This window comes from Fusarium musae, chromosome 8, assembly GCF_019915245.1.
Source record: "Fusarium musae strain F31 chromosome 8, whole genome shotgun sequence".
Classification (NCBI taxonomy): Eukaryota; Fungi; Ascomycota; class Sordariomycetes; order Hypocreales; family Nectriaceae; genus Fusarium; species Fusarium musae.
In genome coordinates this window covers 2762424-2790096 of record NC_058394.1, presented here as the reverse complement: position 1 = coordinate 2790096, position 27673 = coordinate 2762424, and the positions used below count along the sequence as shown (strand labels likewise).

General features: G+C 49.2%; 8 protein-coding genes across 8 annotated transcripts; 5 read left to right on the top strand and 3 right to left on the bottom strand.

Annotated features, from left to right (window-relative positions):
• Nucleotides 1-434: 434 nt before the first annotated feature.
• J7337_011169 (uncharacterized protein) lies at nt 435-3756 on the top strand (the record flags this gene model as incomplete). The annotated part of the gene is made up of 2 exons (XM_044828719.1): nt 435-1477; nt 1527-3756. 2 exons carry the CDS (start codon nt 435-437, stop codon nt 3754-3756), a joined length of 3273 nt encoding a protein of 1090 aa, XP_044677273.1.
• A 7376-nt stretch (nt 3757-11132) lies between these two features.
• On the top strand, nt 11133-12857 carry J7337_011168 (uncharacterized protein; the record flags this gene model as incomplete). The annotated part of the gene is made up of 1 exon (XM_044828718.1): nt 11133-12857. The coding sequence occupies one exon, from the start codon at nt 11133-11135 to the stop codon at nt 12855-12857; it is 1725 nt and encodes a 574-aa protein (XP_044677272.1).
• A 1848-nt stretch (nt 12858-14705) lies between these two features.
• Nucleotides 14706-16036, top strand: J7337_011167 (uncharacterized protein; the record flags this gene model as incomplete). Its single annotated transcript, XM_044828717.1, has 3 exons — nt 14706-14913; nt 15053-15725; nt 15781-16036. 3 exons carry the CDS (start codon nt 14706-14708, stop codon nt 16034-16036), a joined length of 1137 nt encoding a protein of 378 aa, XP_044677271.1.
• Nucleotides 16037-17473: 1437 nt separating this feature from the next.
• J7337_011166 (uncharacterized protein) lies at nt 17474-18609 on the bottom strand (the record flags this gene model as incomplete). The annotated part of the gene is given in 3 exon segments (XM_044828716.1): nt 17474-17738; nt 17791-18060; nt 18080-18609. 3 exon segments carry the CDS (start codon nt 18607-18609, stop codon nt 17474-17476), a joined length of 1065 nt encoding a protein of 354 aa, XP_044677270.1.
• Nucleotides 18610-21743: 3134 nt separating this feature from the next.
• On the bottom strand, nt 21744-22847 carry J7337_011165 (uncharacterized protein; the record flags this gene model as incomplete). The annotated part of the gene is made up of 3 exons (XM_044828715.1): nt 21744-22167; nt 22215-22715; nt 22765-22847. 3 exons carry the CDS (start codon nt 22845-22847, stop codon nt 21744-21746), a joined length of 1008 nt encoding a protein of 335 aa, XP_044677269.1.
• A 421-nt stretch (nt 22848-23268) lies between these two features.
• J7337_011164 (uncharacterized protein) lies at nt 23269-24384 on the top strand (the record flags this gene model as incomplete). Its single annotated transcript, XM_044828714.1, has 2 exons — nt 23269-23351; nt 23379-24384. 2 exons carry the CDS (start codon nt 23269-23271, stop codon nt 24382-24384), a joined length of 1089 nt encoding a protein of 362 aa, XP_044677268.1.
• Nucleotides 24385-24754: 370 nt separating this feature from the next.
• Nucleotides 24755-25736, bottom strand: J7337_011163 (uncharacterized protein; the record flags this gene model as incomplete). The annotated part of the gene is made up of 2 exons (XM_044828713.1): nt 24755-25204; nt 25257-25736. The coding sequence occupies 2 exons, from the start codon at nt 25734-25736 to the stop codon at nt 24755-24757; spliced, it is 930 nt and encodes a 309-aa protein (XP_044677267.1).
• A 570-nt stretch (nt 25737-26306) lies between these two features.
• On the top strand, nt 26307-27567 carry J7337_011162 (uncharacterized protein; the record flags this gene model as incomplete). The annotated part of the gene is made up of 3 exons (XM_044828712.1): nt 26307-26431; nt 26479-27014; nt 27065-27567. The coding sequence occupies 3 exons, from the start codon at nt 26307-26309 to the stop codon at nt 27565-27567; spliced, it is 1164 nt and encodes a 387-aa protein (XP_044677266.1).
• Nucleotides 27568-27673: the final 106 nt, after the last annotated feature.

Genomic DNA, 27673 nt, shown 5'->3' with positions numbered 1-27673 from the left:
GCTTTCTCTTTGTACCTGTCGTAGTCTGCCATTCAATTGCAATTCGGTGACGCAGCTATCTGGAATGCGCTCCAAGCCATCCCCGAGACGAATGTTCTCGGCAGCGATTGTCGGAGGATGATACTAAAGATGGCATCTTCTCTATGAAACGTCGAGCCGAACCTTTCAGGGAGTTTGCCATGCCCTCGTCTTTTTCTCTCTTCAAAACCATCCTCTTCTTCATCTTCAATGCTTTGTGACCGATTTATCGTTATCTAGGCGCGAACTCCATAAATCCCGCTTATCCCCCGATCACTTCGACCACCAGCCTATCCCCCCCCTCAACTTCAACATTATCTCTTTGCTATCTACTGTTATCTTCTACCAAATCGCCTTTACAATTATATCTCTTGCCTATATCTTTATTCTTCTTCTTTACCATATCTCGTCTCACCATGTCTTCTTCTCCATCTTCGCCTACCCATTCGACAGCCTATGGAGCCAACCATCACGGCCCGGGAGGCTTGAATCGTGGCCAGGCCGATGACAACGGCTTGGGTGGCACTGCAGATTTTCAGTCCCTCCCTGGTACTAGCCAAGCTTCTAGCCATGATTTTGAGTCTCGTCGGGGAAGACGGACGAGCTCTCTCAGGAATGGCCAGCGGGGCTGTTTCAACAATGCCCCTAGCCATTCTGGTACTAGCCAGGTCAATGGCTCTGGCTCTCATCAAGCTTCCCCACAACCCGATTCCCCGCAAGCCCAGGCTGGGAAAGACCTCGAACAATCATCTATTTACGATTATCTAGTAGATGATCGTGACCGCCCTGTTGCTGCCCGCAAACTGTTCAAGACTCCAGATGCTGAAGCGGTCGGGGTCGCCAATGACCTCGCTCTCAAGTCCGGATATACGTTGCAACAACTGGCCATGGCAAGCATTTGGGCCAAGAAGAACTTAGCCTGGAAGGAATCTCGCAAGACCGTTCTCAAGGTCAAGATAACAGCCGGCTCCAGCCAGATATTGAGCCCGGAGGCCATCATTACCAAGTGTGCAATCAATGGCTTCCCTTTCGACGCTATTAAATCTGTGCAGTTCCCTCCTCTGGAGATGGATCGGATGTTGTTGATCCTTGATCACGACCTCGATGCTCGAGAGATTCGGAAGCACGAGAAAAGCTTGCAAACCATTGTCAATGACCCAGGATGCTGTGTGTGTCCAGAGGAGTTCTACATCAGCCCTGCCAACATCACCCGGACCGAGTATAACAGGAATCTCAGGAAGACTTCTACCAACAATGCTCAGGGAAACAAGGACACCTGGGCTAGGTTCAAGAAGCCCTCGGAGAGGTTAGAGTTCTGGAGACGAGAGACGGGTCTCAACATCGATAGGGCATACTGGAAGTATGGCCGTATCTGGCTTGTCTTGCAGAATCTCGAGGAAGCCCAGAATGCTTCTTCTGGGGAGATGTATACTTTGGAGGGATTGCAAACCTCGTTCGAGTAAGTAGAGCAGACAGATCAATACGAAGATATATCCTAATCCTCTTAGCTCCCTTGATCCCAAGTATGTACCGAAGCAGTGCTTCAACTGCCAGGATTTCGGTCATATGGCAAAGCAATGCCCTAACCAGGTTCGATGCGGTCGGTGCCTGGAACCACATTCGACACAGGATTGCGATCCTAATGGCAAGCCAGACAAGTGCTTCTTTTGTGGGGGCAATCATCCCAGCTACTGGCTTAGAATCTGCAGGCACCCTACGGTTCGGGACGTTCTGCACAGGTGTAGTCTATGGAGAGGGCGGGCATACTGGGATACCAGGGGACAGGAGTCTGAGGCTTCTGAGCGGCCCCTAGATCAAGGCGCAGCAACAGCTGATGAACCTCTCCTTTCCCTTGCCCTCGGCGGAGGAGAAGGGATGTTGGCTCGCCTTATTGTGGCGTGTTTTCAGGCTTTTGCACCTCATCTGGCTCAAGCTCCTTTAACCAAAACCCATGACAACCCGACCGAGTTACGGACAGCGTCGCCGTCGCCTTCCGTCCTGTCTGCTCGAAGCCGCCTTGGTACAGTCACTGGCGACCTATCTCTAGCTAACAGTCCGAGAGCATCTGGAAGGGTACTTTACGACTATACCAACCAATCACCTGCTTGGCAGACTCCGTCTTTTGATGAATCTCTGTATGGATCTGGCTGGAACAGCAACGGCGCTTCCCCTTCAAGACAAGTATCTGTGGAGCCCCCGTTCTCCTCTATCTCTGAGTTGAGTGAAGGGGATCTTTTCATGGATACCTACGAGGAACCGGCCCAGCAAGAGGTCTTCGAGCTTTCTGCTGATTTCCCAGTTGGGTCAATCTTTGAGCTCGGTGCAGACCATCCTTTGTATCCTCAAGACCATGAGTCTTCATCGATCGCACGGGAGGTTAGGGATGCCTGTGGCATGGCGCCGTCGGATTCTGCTCCAGATGTCTCCCTGGAAGGCCTTCCTGAGATTAGTAGGGATATGATTGTTGGAATCATCTCCATCCCTTCTACACCTATCAACACGGAGAGCCAAGTAGACTGGGAATTCGTCCCCGAGACACCTACTGGTCTTCTTACTTGCACTGTTACATCCGACGAGCCCAATCCAGCAGATGCTCTCTGTGATCCTTCCCCAGAGACCTCAGTTGCCAGTAAGGGTCGCCGATCCTCATCTACTGTCACGGATCAGCCTTCTAGCGCATCCTCATCTGAGGTCCGCCTAGAAGGATCATGGGAGCAACTCGCTTTCTCTTCCTCTTCATCGGATGTCGGCTCCTCATCAGCCGTGATTCCTTGCTCCATCCCAGATCCCAACGCCGCTTCGCAGCCTCCACACGAGTCTCCTCCAGGGCAGAGTTCGTCCGTTGGACCTTTGACTGCTAGGAAGCGGCGCTGCAGTTCTGATGACGACGTCGACGTCCTGTCATCCCCAGGTGGCGGCAAGAGAGTGAGAGTCGAGGAATCGCTAGGTCAGGACGACGGCGAATCGGCTTTGGCGGCACTCTCCCTATCCAGCCCAAGCTCCAATTCTCTTACAGTCACTGGCACAGTTCTCCCTGATGGGTCTTCCCTTACCGAGAGCGGGAGCTCCTTGCCTTTGCCCGTGAACCCTAGCACACCTCCACTCAGAAGGTCTCCCCGTGGTTTAAGGCCTTCCTTTACACCTGGGTCTTCAACGGCGTCTACATCCAGTAGCGATAGCTCTGGGTCATCGTTCTACACCGTTGATTCTAGCTCCAACACCTCGAGGTTGTTGGAATCTCCCGCCACCCCCAGCCGCGGTTCATCTGGTCAGCTGCCTGTAGATGATAGCAGCCTCATAGCGGGGACGTCCCAGGGATCGCTTCAGATTTCTCCACGCGATAGCCCACGAAGACTTATCACAGATGACGATGAGATAGCAGACCAGCTGGAGCGGGACGCTTCTCAAGCTACGAATCAGCAATCAAGGGCAGGCCTGGTCAGTTCTGCTGAGGAAGTTGGAATAGCCAGTGAAGCGCAGGGTTTCATTACTTGTGCGCCTGTCTCTACTGCTTCACCTACCGACCAAGAGTTGCTTGAGTATGAGATCGGGCCCGAGTCTGAGGAGGAGGTGGTGGACAAGGCTGGATCTGATGATGAATACCGTCCCGGAAAGAAGCCTAAGCCTCGGTCAAAGCGAAAGTCCAGGACTGGTTCAAGATGGAAAGGCAAGGGGGTTGCAAGAGAAGCACCAGACACCGGTCCCGAACAAACGAAGCTGGACCGGTATTTCCCTTAGTTTTGAAGGTCTGTCTCTGTGTTGAAGAGGAGAAGCACGGTAAACTGTCTGGTAGATGTTATATGAAGGTATTCCGGTTGTCAGCATCGTCATTCTCCATACACTAGCATCGCCGGCTTACTCTTCTGCCTTCAATAACACCGCATGGCTTTGTAGCTCAGATGAAGAGCTTCAAGCCATGATAGAACCCAGATGAAGGGTGTATCCTGCAGATGAAGCAGTGGCAGAATCGTAGAGTTACGCTTTTGACTGTTATCCCAGTTACAACCTCAATACACTTGCAATGCCCTCATCAGCAATGCTTCACAGCACCCTTGCGGCAACGCCATCGTGATGTCGAGAATCCAGAGTCATGTTTTGGTATGAAATCAAGAGAAGGCCATGCTCGAGGTTGCGTTTGGCGTCGATGGCGATGGATCAGATACCGGCTCACGGATACTTCGTGATATCATGATCATGCACGTTTGCGAGCTTTTCACGCCCTTGCGCCCGCTATCGACGCCGAAGCTTGTTCTAAAGTGCTCATGTAGTCACTCAGAGGGGGCAGGAGCGTTCCGTGCGAGCCGGTGAAGACCAATGAAGTCGGTGTGTCGTGGGCACCATGATGATCGCTGGAAGAGGGGTCGAAGCCACAAAGTCGGGTGCATTCCTGTCCGACTTGGCGCTGAGCGATACAGATTAAACATAAAAGGCCCTCAAATTCTCTCCCATTATTCTTCCTCACCATCACCTTACATTACCACTTTTACCTCTACTCTTTGCAACCAATTCTTGCCCATTCAGCACTTCTCTACTATCTACTGTCAAATCCTTTTACTTCTGCCCAACCATCATCAAAAACCTTCATGGATATCCTTTAAAGCGCCTTTAAAAGAAATATCTTTATATTATCCTTACTATTGGCCGCGACTATCTTCCTATTCACCTGTATCATCGCACCACGACATTTGCCATTTGAACCATTCTACCCAGCCACTGTCCCAAGATATAGCCCAGCTCATACGTTAAACATACTGAGAGACGACTATATATCGCCCTGTACGGTAAGTAGTTCGTAGATGCACTAATCAATCCATTGTCAATATACTAAGTTTTAAAGGTTCTCATTACTTGCCCAGAATTTATCAACCGTCTTGCAAACTTTGGATGTATGTTTGGTCATTTATTCTTCTTTATTCTCTCAGTCATAACTAACACCGATAACTGTAGTACGCAGCTCAGCTATCATCAAACTAGCTGCTACCGGCCTATCTACCATCATACTCATCAACCCACCATCTTATCAATCTACTCCCCTAAACGCCTATTACTTGAAATCATTGCACCACTTCAACATGGAGGCCACCAACCAAGACCGGTCTCTGATCGAAGACATTGTAGCCTTCGAAGAACTCGAACACATGGACATCGACGACGGCTTCAGCGACTTCGACGATGACCACATCAGTGGTACTGAGGTCCGCGAGGACGAGACACTGCTTAAGGAAATCACTATTTGGAGTGTCAATCTCAAAGGGGCGCCTCTTAGAATCCGCCATCTCGAGAATGCACTCAAACTCGCGCCCGAGAATGACCGCCCTCTTGTCTTGGCCATCCAGGACCCCCCGAACCGTCTCGCTTTCCACAATATACCAGGATACAACATCTTCTACTCCTCCGATAATCCCATTACTGAGGATCAATACCCAACCTGGCGCAATGGAGCCTCAGCTACTGGGAACAACCGTGCGGCCAACACAGCGACCAATGCTACCACCAGCGCTACGGCTAACCCGTCTCATGGCACTCAAGGCGCTACCAATCTGCCTGCTGGCACTGAACCTCCAGCCATTGAACCCTTGATGCACAGCGTTTGCTTCTACGTCCACAAATCCATTCCAACAACTTCATGGCGAGCGATAATGGATACTGGAGACAACAATGGACTCGTGGCCACACTTCAGATCCTGACTGCCAGCCGCCTTCTCACAATTCACAACGTCTACGACCGTAACAACAGGCTTGACCTTGGCGCCTTGTTCGAACGTCTTGACGACACCGACGGGGATTCGGTCCTCGTTGGTGATTTCAACCTCCATCATCGTAGCTGGAGTCTCCACGTGAGGAACGAAACAGCCAAGAGCAGGGACTTTTACGAGAGAATCAGCAGCACCGACATGAAGCTCCTCACAGTCCCTGGAACAATTACATATTCCAATTCGCAGGACGAGTCTATAAGGAGTTCGACAATCGACCTGACCTTTGCGCATCAGGATATTGTTCCTGACGTGGTTTACTGCCGAGTACATCCAGCTCCAGGGTTCCGAAGCGACCACCGAATCATCGAGACCAAGATCTGTCGCGTCATCGGAACCAAAGTCCGAACAAAGGCCTGTTTGGACAGGGTCAATCAAAAGTCCTTTATGGACAAGCTGGTTGAGCACCTCCCTCCAAAGAACCATCCCCTCAGCACTCGTGAGCAGATCGTCAGCTACATCTCCAAGCTGATCCAAGCCTTGAGTGAAACCATTCGTCTTGTTGCTCCCAGGATTGAGATTGGGTTCCAGAGGAAACGACAAACCATCCTCGAGAAGCAGTTGAACGACCGAATGTCTCGTGTGACTTCTCTTCAAGAGTCCCCGGTAATAACACCAGCGATGCAAGAACGGATCAAGCAGCTTTGACGGTACATCAGGAGGGACAAGCGAGAGCTGTGGCGCATATTCACCGAGACTGAGCCCCCATCTATACGTAAGACCTTTCATTTGGCGTCTTTGGGACAGAAGATTTGTCGACCCGTGGAGTCCTCGCAGCTACCCATAATGATTCACACCAGCAAGGAGGATGAGGAGGTTGCCAAAACTCAGGTTGCCACAACTCCTGAAGAGAAGGTCGATCTGTTCAAAAAGGTCATTTTTCGTGCCAACAACGGCCCCAAGTCCTGTAGAGCACCAGGCCCAGCAAATTTCAATGATCGCGGAAAGGAGCTCCATATTCGACAGAACTTGACCGACGAGGAACTCGAGGAGATCATCAGAGGCTTGCCGAGATGGAAGTCGACCGGGCCCGATGAAGTCCCATACGAAGCCATTCAACTCGGAGGCGGCGTTTTGCGAAACCATCTTTTACGGGTTTTCCAAGTCTGCCTTCAAATGAGCTATCACCCGGCCAACTTCAAGGACGCCATTCTCGTCATGGTACGCAAGTCAGCCAAGCCTGCTGAACTGCCTACCAGCTGGAGACCTCTGGCCCTGCTGTCGTGCGTCGGCAAGATTCTCGAGAAGATTGTGGCTTCGAGGATGCAAGAGACCCTCAAGGCAAATCCATATCTTCTACCGGCAAGGCAGTTTGGCTGGAGAACCACTTCGGAAGCCCTCGAGTACATGCTTGACAAGGTATACAGCGCCTGGGCCATGGGCAAGGTCTTAACCATCATGGGACTCGACATAAGCGGTGCTTATGACAATGTCTGGAGGCAGGCCCTCATCCAGACTCTGGCTGACAAGGGTTTCCCACGATGGATCGTCAACATGATTCAGTCTTTTCTCTCAGATCGCACAGCAACCTTCAACCTTCCTGGTATCATATCCGAACGATTCGATCTCAACACGGGCGTTCCCCAGGGTTCGCCGCTTTCACCTGTCCTTTTCCTCTTCTTCGCCGCTCCCCTTCTCCAACGCGCAAAGACTTTCACAAATTACCCTGTCGAGGTGGATGGCAAGAAGAGCAAGGTCGACCTCTTTGCGTTTGCTTTCGTGGACGATATCTACCTCATGGCCATATCAGACAACTACGCGGCCAACTGCAAAGGTCTCGAGTTCTTGCACGAGGGAGTCATGGACACAGCAGACGAGCTAGATCTTCGTTTCGGGGCCGACAAGTACAAGATCATGCACTTCAAGGAACGACAGAGCAAGAAGGGCCATAACGACGTGATCCCAAACATTCCTGACTTTTGTAAGAAGCCGGTACCGGAAATGAAAATCCTCGGCGTTATTGTCAGCAGCGATCTGTCTTGGGAGAAACATATTTCGATGATTATTGGCAAAGCGAAGCAGAGGATGGGCTATCTGAGCTTCATATCTGGGCCACATTGGGGCCCAAACCTGAAGACAATGCGCCTCTTCTTCATATCCAAGATCCGACCTGTCTTTACATATGCCTGCGGAGCGTGGTTCATCAGAAGGGAACGGGACGAAGACAGAATCAGCTATCAGATCAACAACAAGCAGATGAAGCGTCTTGAGGATGCCTACACCTTCTGTCTTCGCAGGATTTCCGGAGCTTTCTACCGCACTGCTCCGCAGATTCTGGAGAAGGAAATGTTCATCGAGAACATATGGACAGTTCTTCACTCCCAGGCAACTCTACAGCGCGCCAAGTTATTCTTATCTCTTCCTGATTCATTTGTATCAGACAAGACCTTCGACTTTCTGAAGTCTGGGGTTCGCAACCCATATGACGATCTGAACCTTGATGCTTGGGCATGCATCATAAACCTACACGAAGCCATCAACTTTCAAGAAGATCCAAGTTCTCGTGAGAAAGGATTGGCAGCCCTGGAGGATCCAAAGGCTCGCATCGTCAAACTGAAGAAGTTCATCAAGATTCGAGCTGCCCGAAGCTGCATCGTCAGATGGGAGAAGTATGTCTGGCAACGAAGGCTTGATAGAGCCCTGACATCTCGCGGGGACACCAGCGCTCCCCTACCAGCTGCTCTCCTAGAGCCTTGGGGTAAAAGGTGTCTTCGCTACTACGGCGAGAACATGTCTCGCGCCCAAACCACCATTCTCCTCCACTGCCGGACCGAGTTCATCGCCCTCAAGTCCCATCTTTCCAAGATTGGCATCAAGGAAGCAGGGTCTGGCCGCTGTGCCTGCGCGAAAGATAGGGAAACGCCATTCCATCTATTCGTCCAGTGCGAGAGACTCAAGGACGCACGCAAGGAACTTGAGGAGAAAGTCGGTCATACCACCTATGAGCGCTTGCTCACCGTGGACAGCTGGTTTGCAACCCAATGGGCCTTGAAGTACTTCGACATTGAGCAGTTTGACTCGGTTAGGTCAAAACATAACACATTTGAGTTAATTCCCGGTATCATCTCTCCTCGACCCGGACAACTGGACGATGAAGACTCCCCAGTGACTCGATCCCATCGCTCCTCCACTAGAGGGAGGAACACGCGGGCTCCAGGCCAGCATCACTCCTACGCTCCAGGCCGACATCACCCTAACGCGCCAAGCACTACGACACATCGCTCCTCCACCAGAGGGAGGAACACGCGGGCTCCAGGCCGACATCACCCTTACGCTCCGAGCACTACGACCCATCGCTCTGCTGGACAGGGAAGATGGCGTCATTGAGCCCCTCCTCACTTACTTCCTTCCACCACGAGATTCCTGGCGCAGTCTCTGGTGCACACATTAAACCATGACATCACCACTACCCTATTAATGCACAGTTGCCCGGCGCAGCTTGCATTCCTTTTCTCTCTGGCAGTTACCCCCTTGATGGTGGGTGCTGTTGCTACTACCTGGTATGCTGGGCTATACCGTTCCCATCCATCTTCCTGGAGAAGTTGGATCCTCTCCTATCATAATATTGAGGCTTAGTTCCTCTCTATGATGACCTGAGGCGATCCGCTGGTCGGATTGCCAGTTTGAAGTTCTGCTTGAGGCAGAGCTTTACCATTGTGTTAAAACCGAAGTGTATTTTCTGTGAGTCCACGATTGTTCGTCAAGGCTTTGGTCTGATACTGACTCTTCATGCTAGAACCTTATGACTGACTCATAAACTCAATACCGCCACCACCTTCTGATTGCCCCGAACCTTCTGTAAGTTCATCGCATCATCCCGACTCGGCGAAGCGGGCTGACTAATACGTCCAGCCAGTCCAACCTTCGTGTATGAGTCATCCAGCCGTCGACTTGGACCTTTGCTGACAGTTCAAGCTCAGCCCCAATGGCACCGACATACGTGTCATCACGAAACTTTCTGTAAGCCTCTTTCCATCATTCATCTCTCGAGTGACTCACGGGTTGACTTATAGTCAGTCAGGTCAAGCTTTTCTCGTACGTCAGTATTTCTTGACAATTCTGATAGCTTCGCGCCGTACCTGGTCAGTACCTCTTCTAGAAGCCTATCTGTTGCTAAGTGTTCGAAGCTAAGTGGGGGTAGCAGGAAGTTCCTCTCAGGTATTAATCACCCATTCATGCTTCATATCTATCTTGTGCTAAATACAAGTCAGCGAATCGCCTTCCACACCTCGATCAGGGACTTGATCCACTCCCGGTTGTGAGTACTATCTTGTCTTCACTCTCTGGCCATGGGTATTGATATTTTCAATAGTCTTCTTCTGATCGACTTCATGGTCTTCTTGCATCTGGCCTTGTTATTGGGAAGGGCTTTTAGCGCCTCCCTCTCTTGCCTGATGGCTTTCTTAACCTCCTGAGGAAGTCCTTGGATGGTGCAAGTAAGAGCATGTGTGCCAAGAATAGCCAACTGTAAGTGCCACCTATTCAACTTACTATCTGCAATGCTTACATCATCGCGTAGGCCGGATAAGGTCGTCCGAGAGCCTTTTCCATTCCTCGAACTTGATGGCCTTGAAAATTTCGTCTTTTTCATCTTCGATGGCCCTGAAGCTATCCTCTTTCCTGAGAGTCTGTTGGTGATCCCTGATATCGTTGAGGTTGAGGGGAATTCCAGTAAGTATTTATGAACTAGTCCATGTCCAGTCTCTGATTCCTTTTTAGTTGATATACTGCTGCTGGAATTCATCCGGATATGCCGTACAGACGAGCTTTCGTTTAGGTGTGTGTTAGTTGTCCTTTTCTTACCCAACTCGAGACCCTCTGACCTTATCAGGTGCCGCCATATTGCTCTGTTGTTGTCTCGCGTTCGGTCGTCTCGGGAGATGTACCAGAGGCACGTAAGTCTTCCATTGCATTTACAATACGCGGCTGACAGTAGTATTAGCTTCTTATAGCCCGTGATGGCGGGAAAATGAGTCATCTTTTAGGTTTTAATGATATCAGCATTTTGCTGTAGCTATTGGTCAGTCATCACGGTATTGATGTCTAAGTTGTGGGCTTGAAGTGTTATTTATAGTTGAGATTTGTGGCTGTGAGCTTATTCCAGCAGAGAGAACCTAGTTTCAAATGATACCCTTCGCATCCATATCTGTATGATCATTGATTGGTGGAGATGTGTAGTTGATTGTTGCCAATACGCTTAAGCTTTCGGGCGCACGCCGATATCGCTGTGTGAGTCATGCCATGTCAGTGGTCGGCCGCTTATAAATTACCCCGCTATCTCTCACCAACCGCGTCTCTTCTTCATGCTTCTTCCTCAATCCTCGTACATAACCCTGCAATACAGGACAGAGATCCATCGTCATGCCTCTCGAGACCTTCCCTGACCCGCCAAGGGCTAGCTTCCTTGGTCTCCCCTTGGAAATGCGCCAGCTAATCTACCTACAATACTTCACCGCCGAAGGTGGATACATCTACGACGCCGAATCCGACAAGTTAGTGCAGGCCAACGGCTTTCCAATTGACTTATCACTGCGACATGTTTGTCGCACGATTGCACTCGAGACATACCATTACCCGTTCACTCTCAACAATATCACCTTCTCAACAGCCTACAAGCGAGAATGGAGAAAGCAGGCCGCGGCGGTTGACTTTATATCAACATATCACCATTATCTTCAGCTTGCGATGCTCATTCGACTGAGACATTGTTTGACTCCCGACATGTACGAGCAACCGATTAAGCAATACTCCAAATACATGCCGCTCGTTATAAATGACATAGCCGATATCATCGCCCGGGAGCGCCGCTATCCAAAGTTCAATGCTGAGTTACTCGAAACGGTTCACATACGTGAGTTCATGGAGCACCCCGGAAGTGGCTCAAAGGCAGGCAACCCCATAGCCATATCCATATACGACAACAACGTCTCACGCAACCGCACATATACCTACCTCTTGCGAAAGATTGCACACCAGTACCCCGAGAAGTTCAAAGAAGCGGTCGATAACTTCTTACCGGGTTGGATGGAATGTAAATCGCGCCGTGCCTCAGATTTCTTCGGTCTTGGTTTCGACCTTTGGGCCATACCCTGTTTATCCCAAGTTACGGATATGGTGGAACAGCTACAGTTGACAGAACGATGGAACCGACTAGATCAGTGGCGCTACAGTGACGTCGGCAAAGAAGGTTATACTGGTACAAGGTACTGCTACCAGCGCAAGCATTTCTTTTCAGCTGCCGCTCTGGCCATCAGGTTCCTCGAGAATATCTCGCAGACCCAGCGCCTGCTTATCACTAAGCTTATTCTTAACGAGGATCGGATGGCAGTTGGACACCCTGAGTGTCACATCATTGGCTTAATACCATTTTTCGAGGAAAACCCAAACCTGTTTATCGAGCATAAAATCAACCTGTGGCGAAATATCCTCCCCAGAAATGCTGCCAAGGTAGATGTCAGTAGTTTTCCCACCGAAAATGAATCTATTGAGGAAGTTCCTGAGGGCATGCCCTCTCCACATCAGGTATATTCTAAGTTTGCCGGCAAGGAGATTTCCCACTTCATTTTGCACACCATGGAAGCATTAAGAGAAGGAATACCAGCTACTTCGTATTCATTTATTATTGACGGAAAACCCGACCTGAATCATTCCACGGAAACCTTCAAATATCTCATGGAGCTCCCAATAGCCTGGATCACGACACACACCGATTGCGTGGCGGAAGGTCTTCTTGCATCACCAGCAAGCAGTGAATACCCATTCATGACAACCTCTTCAACTAGTGAACACACTTCTGTTCAAGGAAGAAGTTCCATCATCCAATGCAATTTCACTTTGGACCAACCTTGGGATTATAAACACATCGCAGGGGATAATAACCAGAACATTGATCGCTGGAAGACACTAGACAAAATCCATCAATTTGCTAATGAAGGCAATGGAGAGTTTTCTGATAAGCTCGATGTCTCGAAAGGTGCAGTGGATTGGATGCAGATCAAAGGAGAGTATTTTGAGATGCGACTGTTGTCTGATATCCCAAGCGAAGAAACTAAGGCACTTGGCTCGGGTGAATCTTTATCAGAATAATCAGGACGCATCGTCACGGTTTCTCGTTAATAGTTATGTGAAGCTGTATTGGGAGGTGCTAAAGTCAATCATATCATGCGTGCTAGTTTACAATTCGTTTGATGCTTTCTTTCTGTTAGTCATTTTCTAACCCTGTACTACTATGACCTTGTCTTTCCCCTACTGTTTGAAGGGTGTGCGGATAGTACAGAGGCATCTATCCATAGTCCAGTAGTTATATACTTTGCTATTTAAAGGTTGCGTATTGCGGCCGGGCGATGGTCTTCAGCGTATGCAGACGAGCGGCGGGCTTTCGTAAACATAAGGATCGAAAACTCATTCCCATTGTACTTCGGCGTAGCAGCCACGAAGTCTTCTCAGCCAACCATGTTAGCGGCAAAGGTGATCAGCAGCTGACTAAATTCTGCAACGGTTTTATTACCTTCCTAATCTCGTCCAACTTCCGTAAGCCTTATGCCATTAAGCGTTCGTGGTCTATGAGTCTACCAAACCATAATCTGTAGCTTCAAGTCGCGGGGTCACTTACTCACCGAGAATATTATCCATATCATGGAAACTCGTGATCATTCACTGAACAGTCGAGTTCATCTCTATAGCCCTCATTCCTTCGGCGCCAGCACCTTGAGGCGTGGCGCATTCATATACTGGCCACTAAAACCATGTGTCTACTGTATGGTACCTGTCACTCTCAGTGGGGGACCCGTGGTGCTCATCATACGCTTTTAGATCTCAACTCACATCTCGCGTAGTCACTCATAACCAAACATATCCTTTGAGCCAGGGCAAAAGGTAGCCAACGGGTGGAGTCTTCGGGAGTGCACCTCCTGTGCTCGTTGGGACAGGGCATCTGAGTAAGAGTCGTCGAGCTCCTCGCCTAACCTGGCATTGGCATTGGACTCATTCGCCACTACGAAGGCCGTGCAAAAGTGAGTCGCCTGCGATAGGCGAAATTCGTCACCGTCTTTGCTGGGTATGACTGCACCAATGCCGGGTTTTGTCCACTCTGATAGCATGAAATCTTACATTTTGCTTCCGAATCTTGACTGCGTCGGCCAGATGTGGTTCAGTAGGGTATTAAAAATCTTGGGGGTCATCTATTCCAATCCCTCACCGTTGATACACCCGTGCGGCTGGTGTTACACGCCGGTACGCTAAACTTTAGAACATTCACCGTATAATGAGCCGCTTTAAAAGAGCCAGTGTTACTCATCTGCGTGACCGATGGATAGGCGTCGACAGGAATCATCCTAGAGGGATACCCCCCAGAAGTGCATAGAAGGTGAGAACTTTTGCTGTTTCTGGTCGTTCTTGGTCTTGAGCAACCGTTTTCCCATAAGCTGTCGCATATTGAAGTTTGAAATTGAGTGGGTTGAATTGGCGTAGGGGAATCAGGTTAAAGGAGCAGTCATCGGACATGCCGATGCACTTCCCGCTCACCCAGACTAACAGTTTTTGTCTTCTAAAACCTAGTAGCGTATCTACAGCTTGGATGTCTGCTTAGAGCTAGGTCAATCGCGAATATGACATTGAGCCAATTCAGGAGTAAGGCCAGTGGGCGCTTGAGCGACTGGGCGAACTGTCGCCCTTGATGAACTGTGCATCCTGAATGACATGTTCTAGCAAATACAATCGTTGTCTTTCTTCTCGAGTGGCCTTTGGAAATAAGCAGATCACGCAAAAGTCTGTGCACAGTACTCGGGCATTTCCAAATCAGAGACAACTGCAACGTTACGGGGCGTATCGCTTGACGAACCGTGGATCTATAAAGAAGCGGGGTAACGTCGCTGTGCAGAGACATTTTAACTCACTCATGTTCCAATAGATATCTTTGAGGATATTGGCTCTGTCATGGGACTTATTCCCCTTGATGGTCGGGCTGCTGCTCTTGTCGGAGTTGTCTTTGTTCTGTGGTATGTTATATCAACGATTCGTCAATGGGCCCGCCTGCGCCATTTCAAAGGCCCCGCGATTGCGGGTTTCAGTCAATTATGGCTCATCTCACGAGTCGGTGGTGGTCGCACACATCTTGAACTTTGGGAAGCTTGCAAGAAATATGGTGAGTACAACTGCGGTGCCTGGTTATATGCGTAATTTCACTGGGTTACTTCGTCATACATTGTGGTTTCGTTGTAAATTATGTCATTCTATCGACTTCATCGGAACACTTTGATTTGCCAACTAACACCAGTGGACAGGCGGCATCGCCCGCGTTGGACCCAACGACCTCATCACGTCCGACCCGGATCTGATGAAGCACATGCTCAATGCGCGCACACGATATAAACGCTCCAGCTGGTACGACGCCATGCGCCTGGATCCAACGAAAGACAACGTCCTGTCCCAGCGCAACGATGATCTGCACGCCAGCACTCGTTCGAAAATGGCAGCAGCATATTCCGGCAAGGAAGTCGACAACATCGAAACAACAATAGATGAGAACGTCGAGCGTTTGCTCGATTTGCTTGATGCTGAATACATATTCAAAGATATACCTTTTGACTTTGGATACAAAGCCCAGTATTTCACGCTCGATGTCATTTCTGCGCTGGCTTTTGGTGAGGCGTTTGGCGACTTGGAGACCGACTCGGATGTGAATGGTTACATCACTGCGATGGAAGAGAGCATGCCGACAATCATCACTACCACCGTAATTCCCTGGATGATTAAACTGCTGCAGCTTCCCATTTTCAGGAGTATGCTGCCGTCGGACAAGGACAAAGCTGGCGTAGGTAGAGTCATGGCGATCGCGAAAAAGGTTGCGGCCGAACGCTTTGGTCCAAATCCCAAGGTTCAGAGAGACATGATTGGCTCGTTTGTTTCGCGGGGGCTCCTCCAGCATGAGGTTGAGTCGGAGATTTTGATGCAAATGTGAGTCAAGGCCTTACTCTTCGCCTTAGTACGACGGGTAGCTAACACCGACAAGCCTAGCAGGTGCTGACACCACCGCCACTGCCATCCGAGCAACTCTACTCTACATCATCTCCAATCCTCGTGTGGTTCAGGCAATGCGAGCAGAGATCGACAACTCCAAACTAAGTCACCCTATCGTCACTGATGCCGAAGCACGAGCAATGCCATACCTCCAAGCCGTTATCAAAGAAGGCCTTCGAATTCACCCGCCGGTCGTCGGCCTCATGAGCAAGGAAATCCCTCAAGGTGGCGATACCTTCAAAGGATAGTATCTGCCTGAAGGTACTAAGATCGGCTATTACGCCTGGGGTATCTTCCGCCGAACCGACATCTGGGGTGAAGACTCGGGTGAGTTTCGTCCAGAAAGATGGCTGCATTCCTCTGTTGATAGCCTTCGTCTTATGGAAGGGACTCTTGAGCTTGTGTTTGGATACGGACGGTGGCAATGTCTTGGGAAGAACATTGCACTGATGGAGCTGAACAAGGTTTTTGTTGAGGTAGGTCTTGAACGACGCAATTCATTCTGTTTTCGACCCATTTGCTGATGCGTGAGTATATCTGTAGCTGATTCGACGTTTTGATCTTGCTGTCGTTGATCCAATCAAACCATGGCAGTCCATCAATGTTGGCGTCTTCCTGCAATCGGAATACTGGATTAAGGGATATGAACGGGCGAGTCTTGCATAAAGTTCTTCAGTTGTTAAAAACAATGTCGCTCGTTTGTCTCTACTCTTTTGAGATGTTCAGGGCTATGCGCACGCGACTTGGAATGACCACCATGCGCAAAGTAATAGATATGGAAAGCCGCAATGGTGACGGGAAATAATGGAGGAACAATCTAACGCAATACACCATTGAGGTAAATAGAGCCTTTCTCAATCCGAACACTATCTATGGCTGGTAACCATGCGGCATGAACAAATACGGTGGGTTGGCATAGAACATTCATGAGCGGAAATCACTAAAACGCAACTTTCTCAGACTTGCATGACCTAATCAATTTGCTATTCAACGGCTCATGACCTGATCCAAATGCAGGATAGAGTTGCACCAGATGCGAAATCACGCTTTCTGCTTTATACACATGCCATATGCAAATTGATCCTCGTCTCAGCACCCAAGCTTCATCATCCAAAGATCAACCAAGGCTTCCATTGTAGCCTGACCATCCAAGTTTTATTTCCAAGTCGCTATGATGGACCAAGTACAGTGATGGGATAAGAGCACCACACCCTGTAGCTTTTCGCTAGTCAGACGTGTTGGTGGTACAAGGACTAGGAGCTTAGTCTAGGGCGTGAGATGGCCATGGAGCTCATTTGCAAATGATGAACGGCAAAGAGATCCGATCATGCTATCCCCGCCGCGGCGACCGGCGATGGCTTCGGGTCAAGTACATACGTCTTATACCAAGGCCAGAAGACCTCAAGTGTCCAGATTCTCAGGCGCTGGACGCCAGCAATGATCTGAAAAGTCAAGAGCAAGCTCGCAGTCGATCCAAAAGAGCCATGTGCGGTAAAAAGGGTCTGCAAGCCGATTGGTTCGATAAATCTCAGCCAAAAGCAATGGATACACACAGTCTTGCCATCGACAAAAGTAGAGGCCACGAATTCCTAAACGTGCCCTCGGACAATCATCCCAGGAATAAACGGCAGATGCACCAAACCGCTACCAGCAAGAGACTTGAAATGCTTCCATTAGGCTGCATGCTATACGCCCATATGAAGTTCCGCCTTTTGCGCCGTCTGCGCACCGCGTTTCGTCTCAATGCTGAAAGAGATGAGTCGTTCGAGGAGGCGCTGGAAGCTGGTGTGGTTGATGCTGTTATCCGTGGCAGTCGCACAAACCTTGTCGATGAGCTTGGTGGCGTTGGGGAGGAGCTTGTCCTGCTCGGGGTTGATGAAGCTGGCGTAATCGACTTTCTTGCCGGCGGTGGCGTGGATCTTGTACTCGGGGAGGATGGAGGCGGTGGTGCTGTTTGTGAATGTCAGATATGATTAAGGTGAGGTGAAGGAGGTTGACGTACCAAGATGTGAAGCCATCGAGCTGTGTTGGGCAAGGGTTGGTTCCGCGGAAGATGATGTTGAGGAGGGGCGTGTGAACATGGTTGTTCCAATACGCCTCATCGGCCTGATACTCGTCGCAGTCTCGAGCATCACTAACAACTTGAAGTACATCGCCAAGTTTGAGTTGTCGATGCGTAGTCTTCGGGTAACGCTTGTCGTCGTCGTCAAATCGATAAGGCTGGAACTTGCCATGAGCGGGTTGTCTTTGTGCCAAGGTCTTTGATCTCATCCTTTCATGCGTCAGTTTACCAAGCTATGCCAGCAGAATCAATGGGACCAACCGTAGGATAAACAGGTACAACGCCTTCACCATTGTCAAAGTCTTGCATGTCGTTCGCCAGTTCCAGCAGAGACGCTGGAAGTGTCTCGTCCGAGACGTCGAGCTTCACATGGTCAAGTCCATCGTCCTGATACTTGAGCGCCCGCAAAGCCTTGGTGGGAGATGATGCACCCGATGCACCAGTACTACCAGTGCGTTGAGAAGCACGTTCATCCGACAGCGAAGCCTCAGCTCTCGGCGTCTGCTCGCTCTCCTCGTCATCATCGTCAACTCGCTCATGCGGCGCGAGCGGAGGGACATCACCCAGCGTCTTACGCTTCTTGGAAACGGGAGTGGCTGCTGGCATCTCCACTGCAACAGACTCTGGTGAGTGAGGCGGGGAGGGAAGAAGACCACCGTTGGAGAGTGAGCGCTTCTTGGACCTGGGTTGCGCGGGAGGAGGGAAATGGGGAGGAAGGTCGTCTAGCCAAAAAAGAATGCGTTGATTGATGCTATTCATGATGCCTGCGGGAGAGAAATGTGAGATCGTAACAAGCGCTGCTGAAATGGATCTGAGGCTGAGGAAAAAGCGCAGGCAGTTGGTGATGCTTGGCTTTGGTTGACAGAGCAACCCGAGAATGCCATTTTCAAGGTCGGTTCTACCAAAAATGATTCAGTGCAGCCTCAGGGGAACGAATCTTCCGCTCCTGGGCGCTCAATTCAATCAACAACCAACCCATGCTACGACAATGAACAAAATTACATTTCACTAAACAACCGAGTGAATAAGAATCTCAAAATTCAAGGTGTTCCTTTATAGAAAACTGCTTATTGTTCACAACTCAGTGGTCATGTTCCAATTGTAGTGTTCTCGTTGCGCTGTCAGTACAGTGGGTGGGTAGTAAAAACACATTAGCCGGAGAGCATCAATTGACATGATAGAATCGAAAGAAGCGCCTCAAATGCTGGGACCTCTAGTAAGATTTGGTGACGCATAACTATTTCAACCTTTTATAAATATCTTGTGTTTATGTTATTACTGCTTTACCTGAGCTGTCTTGGTATTATTCTTTCTGCTACTATGTAGATACAGGGTAATGTGCTATCATCACGTTGGGCAGACATGAACAAAGAAGCCGGCTGCAGCGGGTCAACCCCAAGCCCCTCCAAAATTAAGTATTTATCTGAGCCCTAGTTGTGATGCTCACCTCCAGTCTGTGTCTTACTCGACCACTAATCTTTTCACCCGCAGGCATGCAGCATCCCCCAGAATAAGACCCCGGCAATTGCATACACGTGACGCAACTGAATTTATGTGTTCTGTGATCAATGTACGTTTTCTCTCGCTCTCCGTCTATGCTTTATGCCCTATGGCCCTGTCTCAAAATAGCGGCCGAGTACCTGTAACAGGTCAACTGACAAGTCCAGAGCACGGCACATAACACAGTTTACTCACAGGATTATTCCAAGCAAAGCCATCATGAGGCCGATGATAGACTTATCAGCAACGTCTCTACCGGAAATGTACCAGCCGATAGCAACGATAATGCAGGTCTTGCCGTGAGCGACAACGGTACTAGTCACCGGACCCATTTCCGCAATGATGAAGAATTACGAGACGTTAACCAAGGCTGCAAAGATGCCAGACTGTATGGCTCATTAGCGGACATTCCACCAAACAGATAGGAGCGTACCAAAAGAACCAATACCCAAAGGTCTAGAGATAAATCTTCCAGATCAGGAGCCTTATCAACAAATGGAATAAAGTACAGCAGCAGGAACGCAGACAATGGAGCCTGGTTGAGCAACAACTGCATACTCGTCATACTCAGCTGCTTTCTGTAACTCTCAAGCCAGACTGTATAAAGCGACGAAAAGAAAATACCCAGAAATGCAAAGATAACACCCAGCAGCCCAGTCGTAGCCGCACTCGCACTCGTGGCTTTGGTGTCAAAATACGAGACCATCCCGACACCAATACATGCCGGAACTAGCGCCATACACGCATAAAAAGGAAGTGTAGCTCTGTAGAGTACAAAGTTCATAGCAGCCACACAAGGTGTGATCAAGATACGCGAGATCTGGTAGAATGGTACGGACGAGTATGCAAGCGAGAGGTTAGGAAAAATGACGTTAAGGGCCATGACGGTGGAGAGCGGTATCATGTGTCGAATGGTGACGGGTTTAGGTGTGAAGAAGGCGAATCTGGGGCGAGAGAGGATGAAGAGCACGAGGCCCGTGATAGTGAAGTGGAACGCTGCGAAGGAGAGCTGTGCGTGTTTGAGGGAATTGCCAGAGAGGATAGCTTTGTTTGCGAAGACCTGAAGCAGAGTCAGCATCACGGCGTTGAAAGAGAAGAGGGGCATATACAATCAAGACTGTAGCAACGACATTGACCAACGTCCAAAATGTTGACTTCATCACCGAGCTCGATGCTCTAGATACAGGCTGTTCCTGTTCCTTCTCTCGCAAATAATCGTTGTGTTCAGATAGAAGCGGTTCGTCATCATGAAAGAGATCATTGAGCTCAAAGTCACTTGGTCGTCTGCTGAAATCTTCATTGTCAATATTGGAGGTCTGAGATGAAGAGTCTGTTGTTGTTGCAGATGAAGACGGAGATACTTCCTCGGGAAAGAAGTACAGCTTGGATTCTCTTTTCAGAGACATAGTTGGGGTAAAGGAGTGTAGTGGCAGAGAATATGGGCAAAGAAAGAAGGTGTCGTCGAACTGTGTGAGATGCGAGGCAGGAGGTAGAGGTAACGAGCGTGATGTAAGTGTAGTCTCAGCACTCAACTCAGAATGACGCTTGTCCAAAATCACTTTCTGGGAGCATATCATTCTCAAGATGGATGAAGAAGATAAGGTCACCGACTTGCCATTGGGCCAAGTACTTAGAAGCCAGGCATCGCTTTTCTCCGTCCCCATTCCAGGGTTCATCCCCTGTGCACTGAGGGAGCTGACATTCTACTGCCTCTCGCAGGATAACTCTAATTCTAGCACAGAATCACAGTCGAGTTTACTTTTTGCTTGCCGAGAACTCAAGACTGTGAAAAGAGCATTCTGAACAAAGTTAGTGAATGTCCCCTAAATCTAATAAAGATTACCTCTACTTGAGCTAAACGACCTACAGATCTTCATCCCTTAAAGTCAAGGTCTAAATCTATCTCACCTACGTTAGCTTCCTACTAACTAAGGAAGACAATCTCATTTATGTTTCTGGACCAGAAAAAAAGCTTTGCTTAGTGCAAGGGCGGAAGGGTCAGTAGCGCGGCCGGATTTGTCTCATCCCTTCACGGGACGGGATAGCGCCCGACGAGACAGACTAGTAGTTGTTGACGACAAAAACTAGACCAAAGGGGAGAGCGGGCCCTTGAAGGGTTATTGAGGGGTATCTAAATCCCCGGACGGCTGCATGCTCGCCAATAGCTAGCGTATAGCCAAGTGGCCTGCATTTCTGCATCTCGCGAGCGATGCGCGTTGTGTACTAGTCCAAAAGTGATTGGGGATTCTAAGAGTCCTGATCGGTCACACTTCTGTAGCGCTGAGATCTTAGCAACAAATGGTAACCATATCAGTAAGACAGTCGAAAGAAACAGCATCATTAGAAGTAGAGTTGAATCATGAATAGGATAATAAGACACTTCTAGAACAATTCTAGGACGTAGTTAAAGCTTCTTCCATCGTAGTCGTCGTAGGATTAATCTGACCCATGAGATTATCTCCAGGACACCTCTCCTTCTCAAGTTTCATATTGAGAATAATATGTATCTCCGGACAATACTTCAAAGCCTCTTTCCTGGCCTCAGGATACTTCCAGACCTCCTGGTCCACCAGATTCCCACGTGCTTGGAGGTTATACCCCATCGGCCTTGAGGTGATGTTGTTTTGAACGGCAAAGGCCCGATCTGAAGTCATGGCTAGTTTCGCATCGGGGAGGACTTCAAGACGCGAGCCGAACCATGAGTCATCAGCTTCACTGTCGTTGTATCGTGATTGGAAGCTGAGGATCTGCTTGATGACTGAGATGCGACGGAGGGAGAGATCACCGTAGACTGCAAGGGCTTTGTTTTGTCTGTTGCTGAATTTTTGTTAGTTGATGAGGAGAATGAGGAAGAGGTAGCTTACTCTGTAGCGCCAGCCCAAGTGTAATCAAGCCAGTCATTCAGGCTCAGCTCCGAGTTGGCACATAGAATACTATCCCTGCTGAACTTCAAGAGCCACTCAACTCCAGGCAGGAACTCATCATAGAACCTGGTATCTGTCAGAAGGCGATTTCTATCCTCCTTTGACCTAATCTTCCACGGCTGTGGCAGCTGCATCAGCTCAATCTTGCCCAAACCTTGCTGAACCTGTATCCCGAAAGCACGACCGACAGTCCACACGCTCTTTTGAGATCCGATAAAGATGAAGCGCCAGTCTGGGGGCACAACACCGATCATGTGGAGGATCAGAGGGACTAGAAGGGGTAATGGCTCATGTTCGATGATGAGAGCTACTTTGGAGGCGTTGTAGTTCTTTCGGGGGTCGTTGTTGGGAGACCAGTCGATGGCGATTGAGGGGAGATTCTGGCGAGCTGAAGCGATAGCGGGTTTGCATTGGGGGAGAACGACGAATGCGATGAACCATCTGAGAAGCTGTTAGATGAATAGCGGTTGAAAGCGGAGGTGTCGCTTACGCAAAGAGTAATGCTACGATGGCAATTAAAGGCGCCTGAAGAGCATCCCGCCGAAGCTTCGACTTGATAAAGGAAGGCATCATTACTCAGACTTGTAGATTTGACGAGGAATGGCATGAATGATCAAGTGCATGAAAGAAAAGTAATGAGGGGCTTAGAATCGCGTTTGGTTCGGCAACCCTCTTGGCTTGGGGACAAAGGACCCTCAAGGACAATGCACTAAAAGATCAAAGTGTCTCCATGTTCATCTCTAATGGTCTTTATCAACGGGCAAAGGAATGGGGGTGAGTTGGTGGCGTACTTGGACTTGTCCATACTCTTTTTGGCAATCCCTTCGCAGGGTCTTTCACTAAGACCTAGTCAGACTTAAGGTACTCCGAGCATGGACGCTAAGTGTCCAGCACGATTTGCAATACTGTCCCGATTTATGCAATCGAACTTTTTTCTGGGCGCGCAGCTGCTTTCAGCACCCACCATCTCCATCAATCTCTACATGTCATCACAATGATCAGTTCAATCTTTCAAGCGCCGCGACGGCTATCGTCACTATCGCGAATCGCCATCTTAGGACTAATTACCGTTTCCGGGTAAATATTCCCCTCTTCTATTGATAGCGACGAGACTGACGACTGTAGTATCCTCATCATCCTCAACCTGACAGAAGTGCCGCTACCAACGCTCCCAAAAATCACTCTTCACTATGCCAATCAATCCATATACAACGAGTCCAAAGTCGCTCTCCTCATCGAAAACAGACCGCAACCCATCATCGCCCCTCTGATCCTCAAATTCATGTACCAGATGCCGCCAGACTGGAAGTTCCGCTTCATGGGCTCCAACGAGTCAGTAGCACATGTGAACTCCTCCGCCGCAATGCGCGAGCACGTCAAGTCTGGGAAATTGGACTTGACGTATATACCCTCGAATATGAGCACTGCCGGTCAAGAGATGATTTCTCGCTTCTTGACGAATCTATGGCTGTATGATACTGTGCTGCAGCCTGCGGAGATGCTTCTTGTTTTTCAGACGGACTCGATACTCTGTGCGAATAATAAACGCACTATTGATGAGTTTTTGGGGTATGACTATGTTGGAGCGCCGTGGGATACAAGAGGAAGATACGGTGGGAACGGCGGGCTATCGATTCGTCGGGTAAGCAGTATCGTCAGCATTCTGCAGAACCAACAGCGCGCCAATAACAGCGAGCCAGAGGATGTCTGGCTCTCTGCACGCCTGGGCCATCATGTCGATGGTCGAGTCGCAAATGGCTCTGTATCCCAGCTTTTCTCAGGCGAGATGAACGGCGGCCCTGGGGAGATAGTACCCCAGCCGGAATGCGAGGGTGACTATGATGATGAAGAGTGTGAGCATGTGAACATGATGAAGCAGCTGGAGCAACCTGGACGACCGGGGCAGTGGGTGAAAGGGATTGATGATTGGCGGGATGGGTCCTATGAGCCTATGGGATATCATATTGGTGGAGCGGGGTGGATGCATGGGGCTATCTGGGGGACGAAGCAGAGACGGGAGCATATCTACAATTATTGCCCTGAGGCGAAGATGATTCTGGATATGGATTGGGCGCCGTTTGTGCCGGGGGATTGTGCGCAGGATTGGTAAATGAGGATGAGTTTGGCATTTGGAAACAACTAGTCAGCATAGAAATAATGAGAAGGTGCCATCTTTATCATGTTTCTTGAGGTGGCTTTCGATAAGAGAGCTCACATAAAAGGAATCTAACAACTTGAAGTGCTATAGGAAACTTTGAGTGGTGACAAGAGCTGGGAGCCACCAGTGACACCTCGAAACAACACATCTGGCTCGGAATTCGGACGGGATGTTACAAGAATTGAGCATTGATAGCAAAGTGAACCGGATCGTATAAATAGAGCATTTCTGAAGCCAAGGCTACAACTAGATTACAGAGAATGATAAGTCTAGGTTCTCTCTGCCAATATTGCTCTCAGCCACAAAGAGAATGATAAGAATATTACTGGATGCCGGCAGCCTTCATCCTCTCAAAACACTGCCTGTACGCCTCGTGTACCTCAGGAATCTCATAACCATACCCCTTCATCCTCTTCACCAACTTAGTACTATCCAACTGACAATTACTCCGTCCAGCCTTGATCACCTTGGCCTGCTCCTCAACACTAAAGTTCTTCCACGTGAACACCGGTCGAACAATCTCCTTGAACAAGCCGAGCACCTCATTGTGTGAGATGGCACCGGGGTTTGTAAAGTTGTAAACCCCAGTATCTCTGTTCTCAGCCAGGATGATTGATGCAGGGAGTAGATCGTGAAGAATGGTGTTGCTGTTGGGTATGTCGACTACGAATTTGTACTGGGAGATCTTGGTGACGAAGTTTCGGGGGTTGAGATCGTCGCTTACTGGCATGCGAAGGCGGAGAATCAAGATGTTGTCAAAGCTTGCCAAGATCTGTAATGAAATAATGTTAGACACGTATAGTACTGGGATCAGAAATACTCACTGGTTCAACGTGAGCCTTCGTCATAGAGTAGAAGCTCCCATCAAAGTTCGGAGCATCAGTCTCCTTAAATCCCCTACCCCCAACAGGATGCTCCTCATCATACTGATAAATACACCCCGTCGCAAATACAGTACAGTGAATCCCTCGCCGAGAACACTCATCCGCAACCGTCAAAGTCCCAATGACATTCGAAAGGACAGTCTGCGCCTTGTTGTCTTCGCACCAATCGACGTTAGGTCGACCTGTACAGCCCGCAGCGTTAAGAACGTGCGTCGGTTTGTAGACCTCAAGTGCTTTGGCGACGTTCTCGCGATCTTCCATGCGGATAGTTGTGGTGTAGACTTCCTTGCCTTGGCGGAGGAGGAGATCTTTCAGAAGGCCGGCTATCCAGCCGCGACCGCCCCAGATGAGGAAGCGGTTTGGTCTACGGAGGTGCAGGCCGTTTGTGCCATTTGAACCGTTGAGATCAATTCCAGGCATCGTGACGACTGTGTTGTGTAATGTGATAGGAGTTGAAGTATGAGGTAGAAAGAAGGACGGTGGTGTACTGAAGATTTGGAGAGCGGAATCTTAGCGACGGGTAGAGCTGAGAGACGATCTGGATTACATACACTTTGCTATGTCTCATAAGTCTAAGCTTCATGTGCTAGGCTTGGAGTCTAGCAACCAGCAGTTCGAGGTCAATTTTGTCAGCTGATGCGTTGGGAAATGAGACAGGGGGGGAGAGAGTGGATAAGACGAAGCTTGGGACTATCGCCTCAGCCGTTAAACTGCGTTGAGCGGATGCTAGTTCCGCCCTACAGGGATAAGGGGCCAAGGGGGGAATAGAGTTTGGTGCACCGAGGGGCCTCACCCTGGCAGGGCTTGGGAATTGCACGGGAATACGACGGCCGGGGACGGCATTCACGAGGAGGAGATATGAGAATAGAACACCTTTTCAATCGGCAATGAAAATGAATGTTTTAATAGTCTTGGGTGCAGCTGTTAAAAAAGTTTTTCTTTAGGCTTTGCCCACCAATCACATCAATTCATCATCTCGATCACGGAAACATGGGCTACAGCTTTCTTCCCGAGCGGGATATCTGGCAGCACGCGCCCATTTTAACGGGTAGCACCAAATTCGAACCGCAGCAAGATGTCAAGAACATCATGATCACAGGAGGTGAAGGTTTCATGTAGGCAATTATCAACGAGAAAACCGACAGAGTCTGACATAAACCAGTGCATCATGGCTCGTTCGGCACCTCGTCCTCACTTACCCCGGAGTTTACAACGTCATATCATTCGACAAGCTAGACTACTGCTCCTCCCTTAACAACACTCGCGCTCTCCGCGAGAAACCCAACTTCACTTTCTACCAAGGCGATATCACAAGCCCAAGCGAAGTCCTAGACTGCCTTAATCGCTATAACATTGACACAGTCTTCCACTTTGCAGCGCAATCGCACGTTGATCTCAGTTTCGGTAATTCATACAGTTTCACAGAGACAAACGTGTACGGCACCCATGTCCTTCTTGAGAGTGCGAAAACAGTAGGAATCAAGCGCTTCATCCACATTTCTACCGATGAGGTTTATGGAGAGGTTGCGCATGGGAATTATGATCTTCCTGAAGCGAGTATCCTATCGCCGACAAATCCATATGCTGCGAGTAAGGCTGCAGCAGAGATGTTGGTGAATTCGTATCAGAAGAGCTTTAAACTTCCTGTTATTATTGTGAGGAGTAATAATGTCTATGGGCCGCATCAGTACCCTGAGAGTAAGTACCCATCTTTTCTTTTGTTAAGTTGACTCTAATCATGGTGGTAGAAATCATACCCAAGTTCATCTCACTACTCCATCGCGGCGAACCCGTGATACTTCATGGAGACGGAAGTCCAACACGACGCTACCTCTTCGCAGGAGATGCCGCCGATGCCTTTGATACAATTCTCCACAAAGGCGAGATCGGCCAAATCTACAACATTGGCTCCAGCGACGAGATCTCCAATATCGAACTCTGCCATATTATTCTTACCGAGATGGACATTGATGTTGAGGATACGAACGACTTTCAGCGCTGGGTGAAACATACTCATGACCGCCCGTTCAATGATCAAAGATACGCTGTTGATGCTACCAAACTCAAGATGTTAGGTTGGAAACAAAAGACAAGTTTTGAGGAGGGGCTTAAGACGACGATTGATTGGTATAAGCGATATGGTGATAAGTGGTGGGGCGACATTTCTCCTGTATTGACGCCCTTCCCTCAAGCTTTGAGCAAGAAGCAGGAGGAACAGGTGGTAACACCTACCAGTCTACCGGAAGTTTAACATTTGGTCTTGTTTACTCAACTGGTGTTGTGAGAGGGAGACGCCGGATGCCTTAGGAATTTATTAATAGTTAAACTTCCTCATCATTCCATTACAGATTTATCTT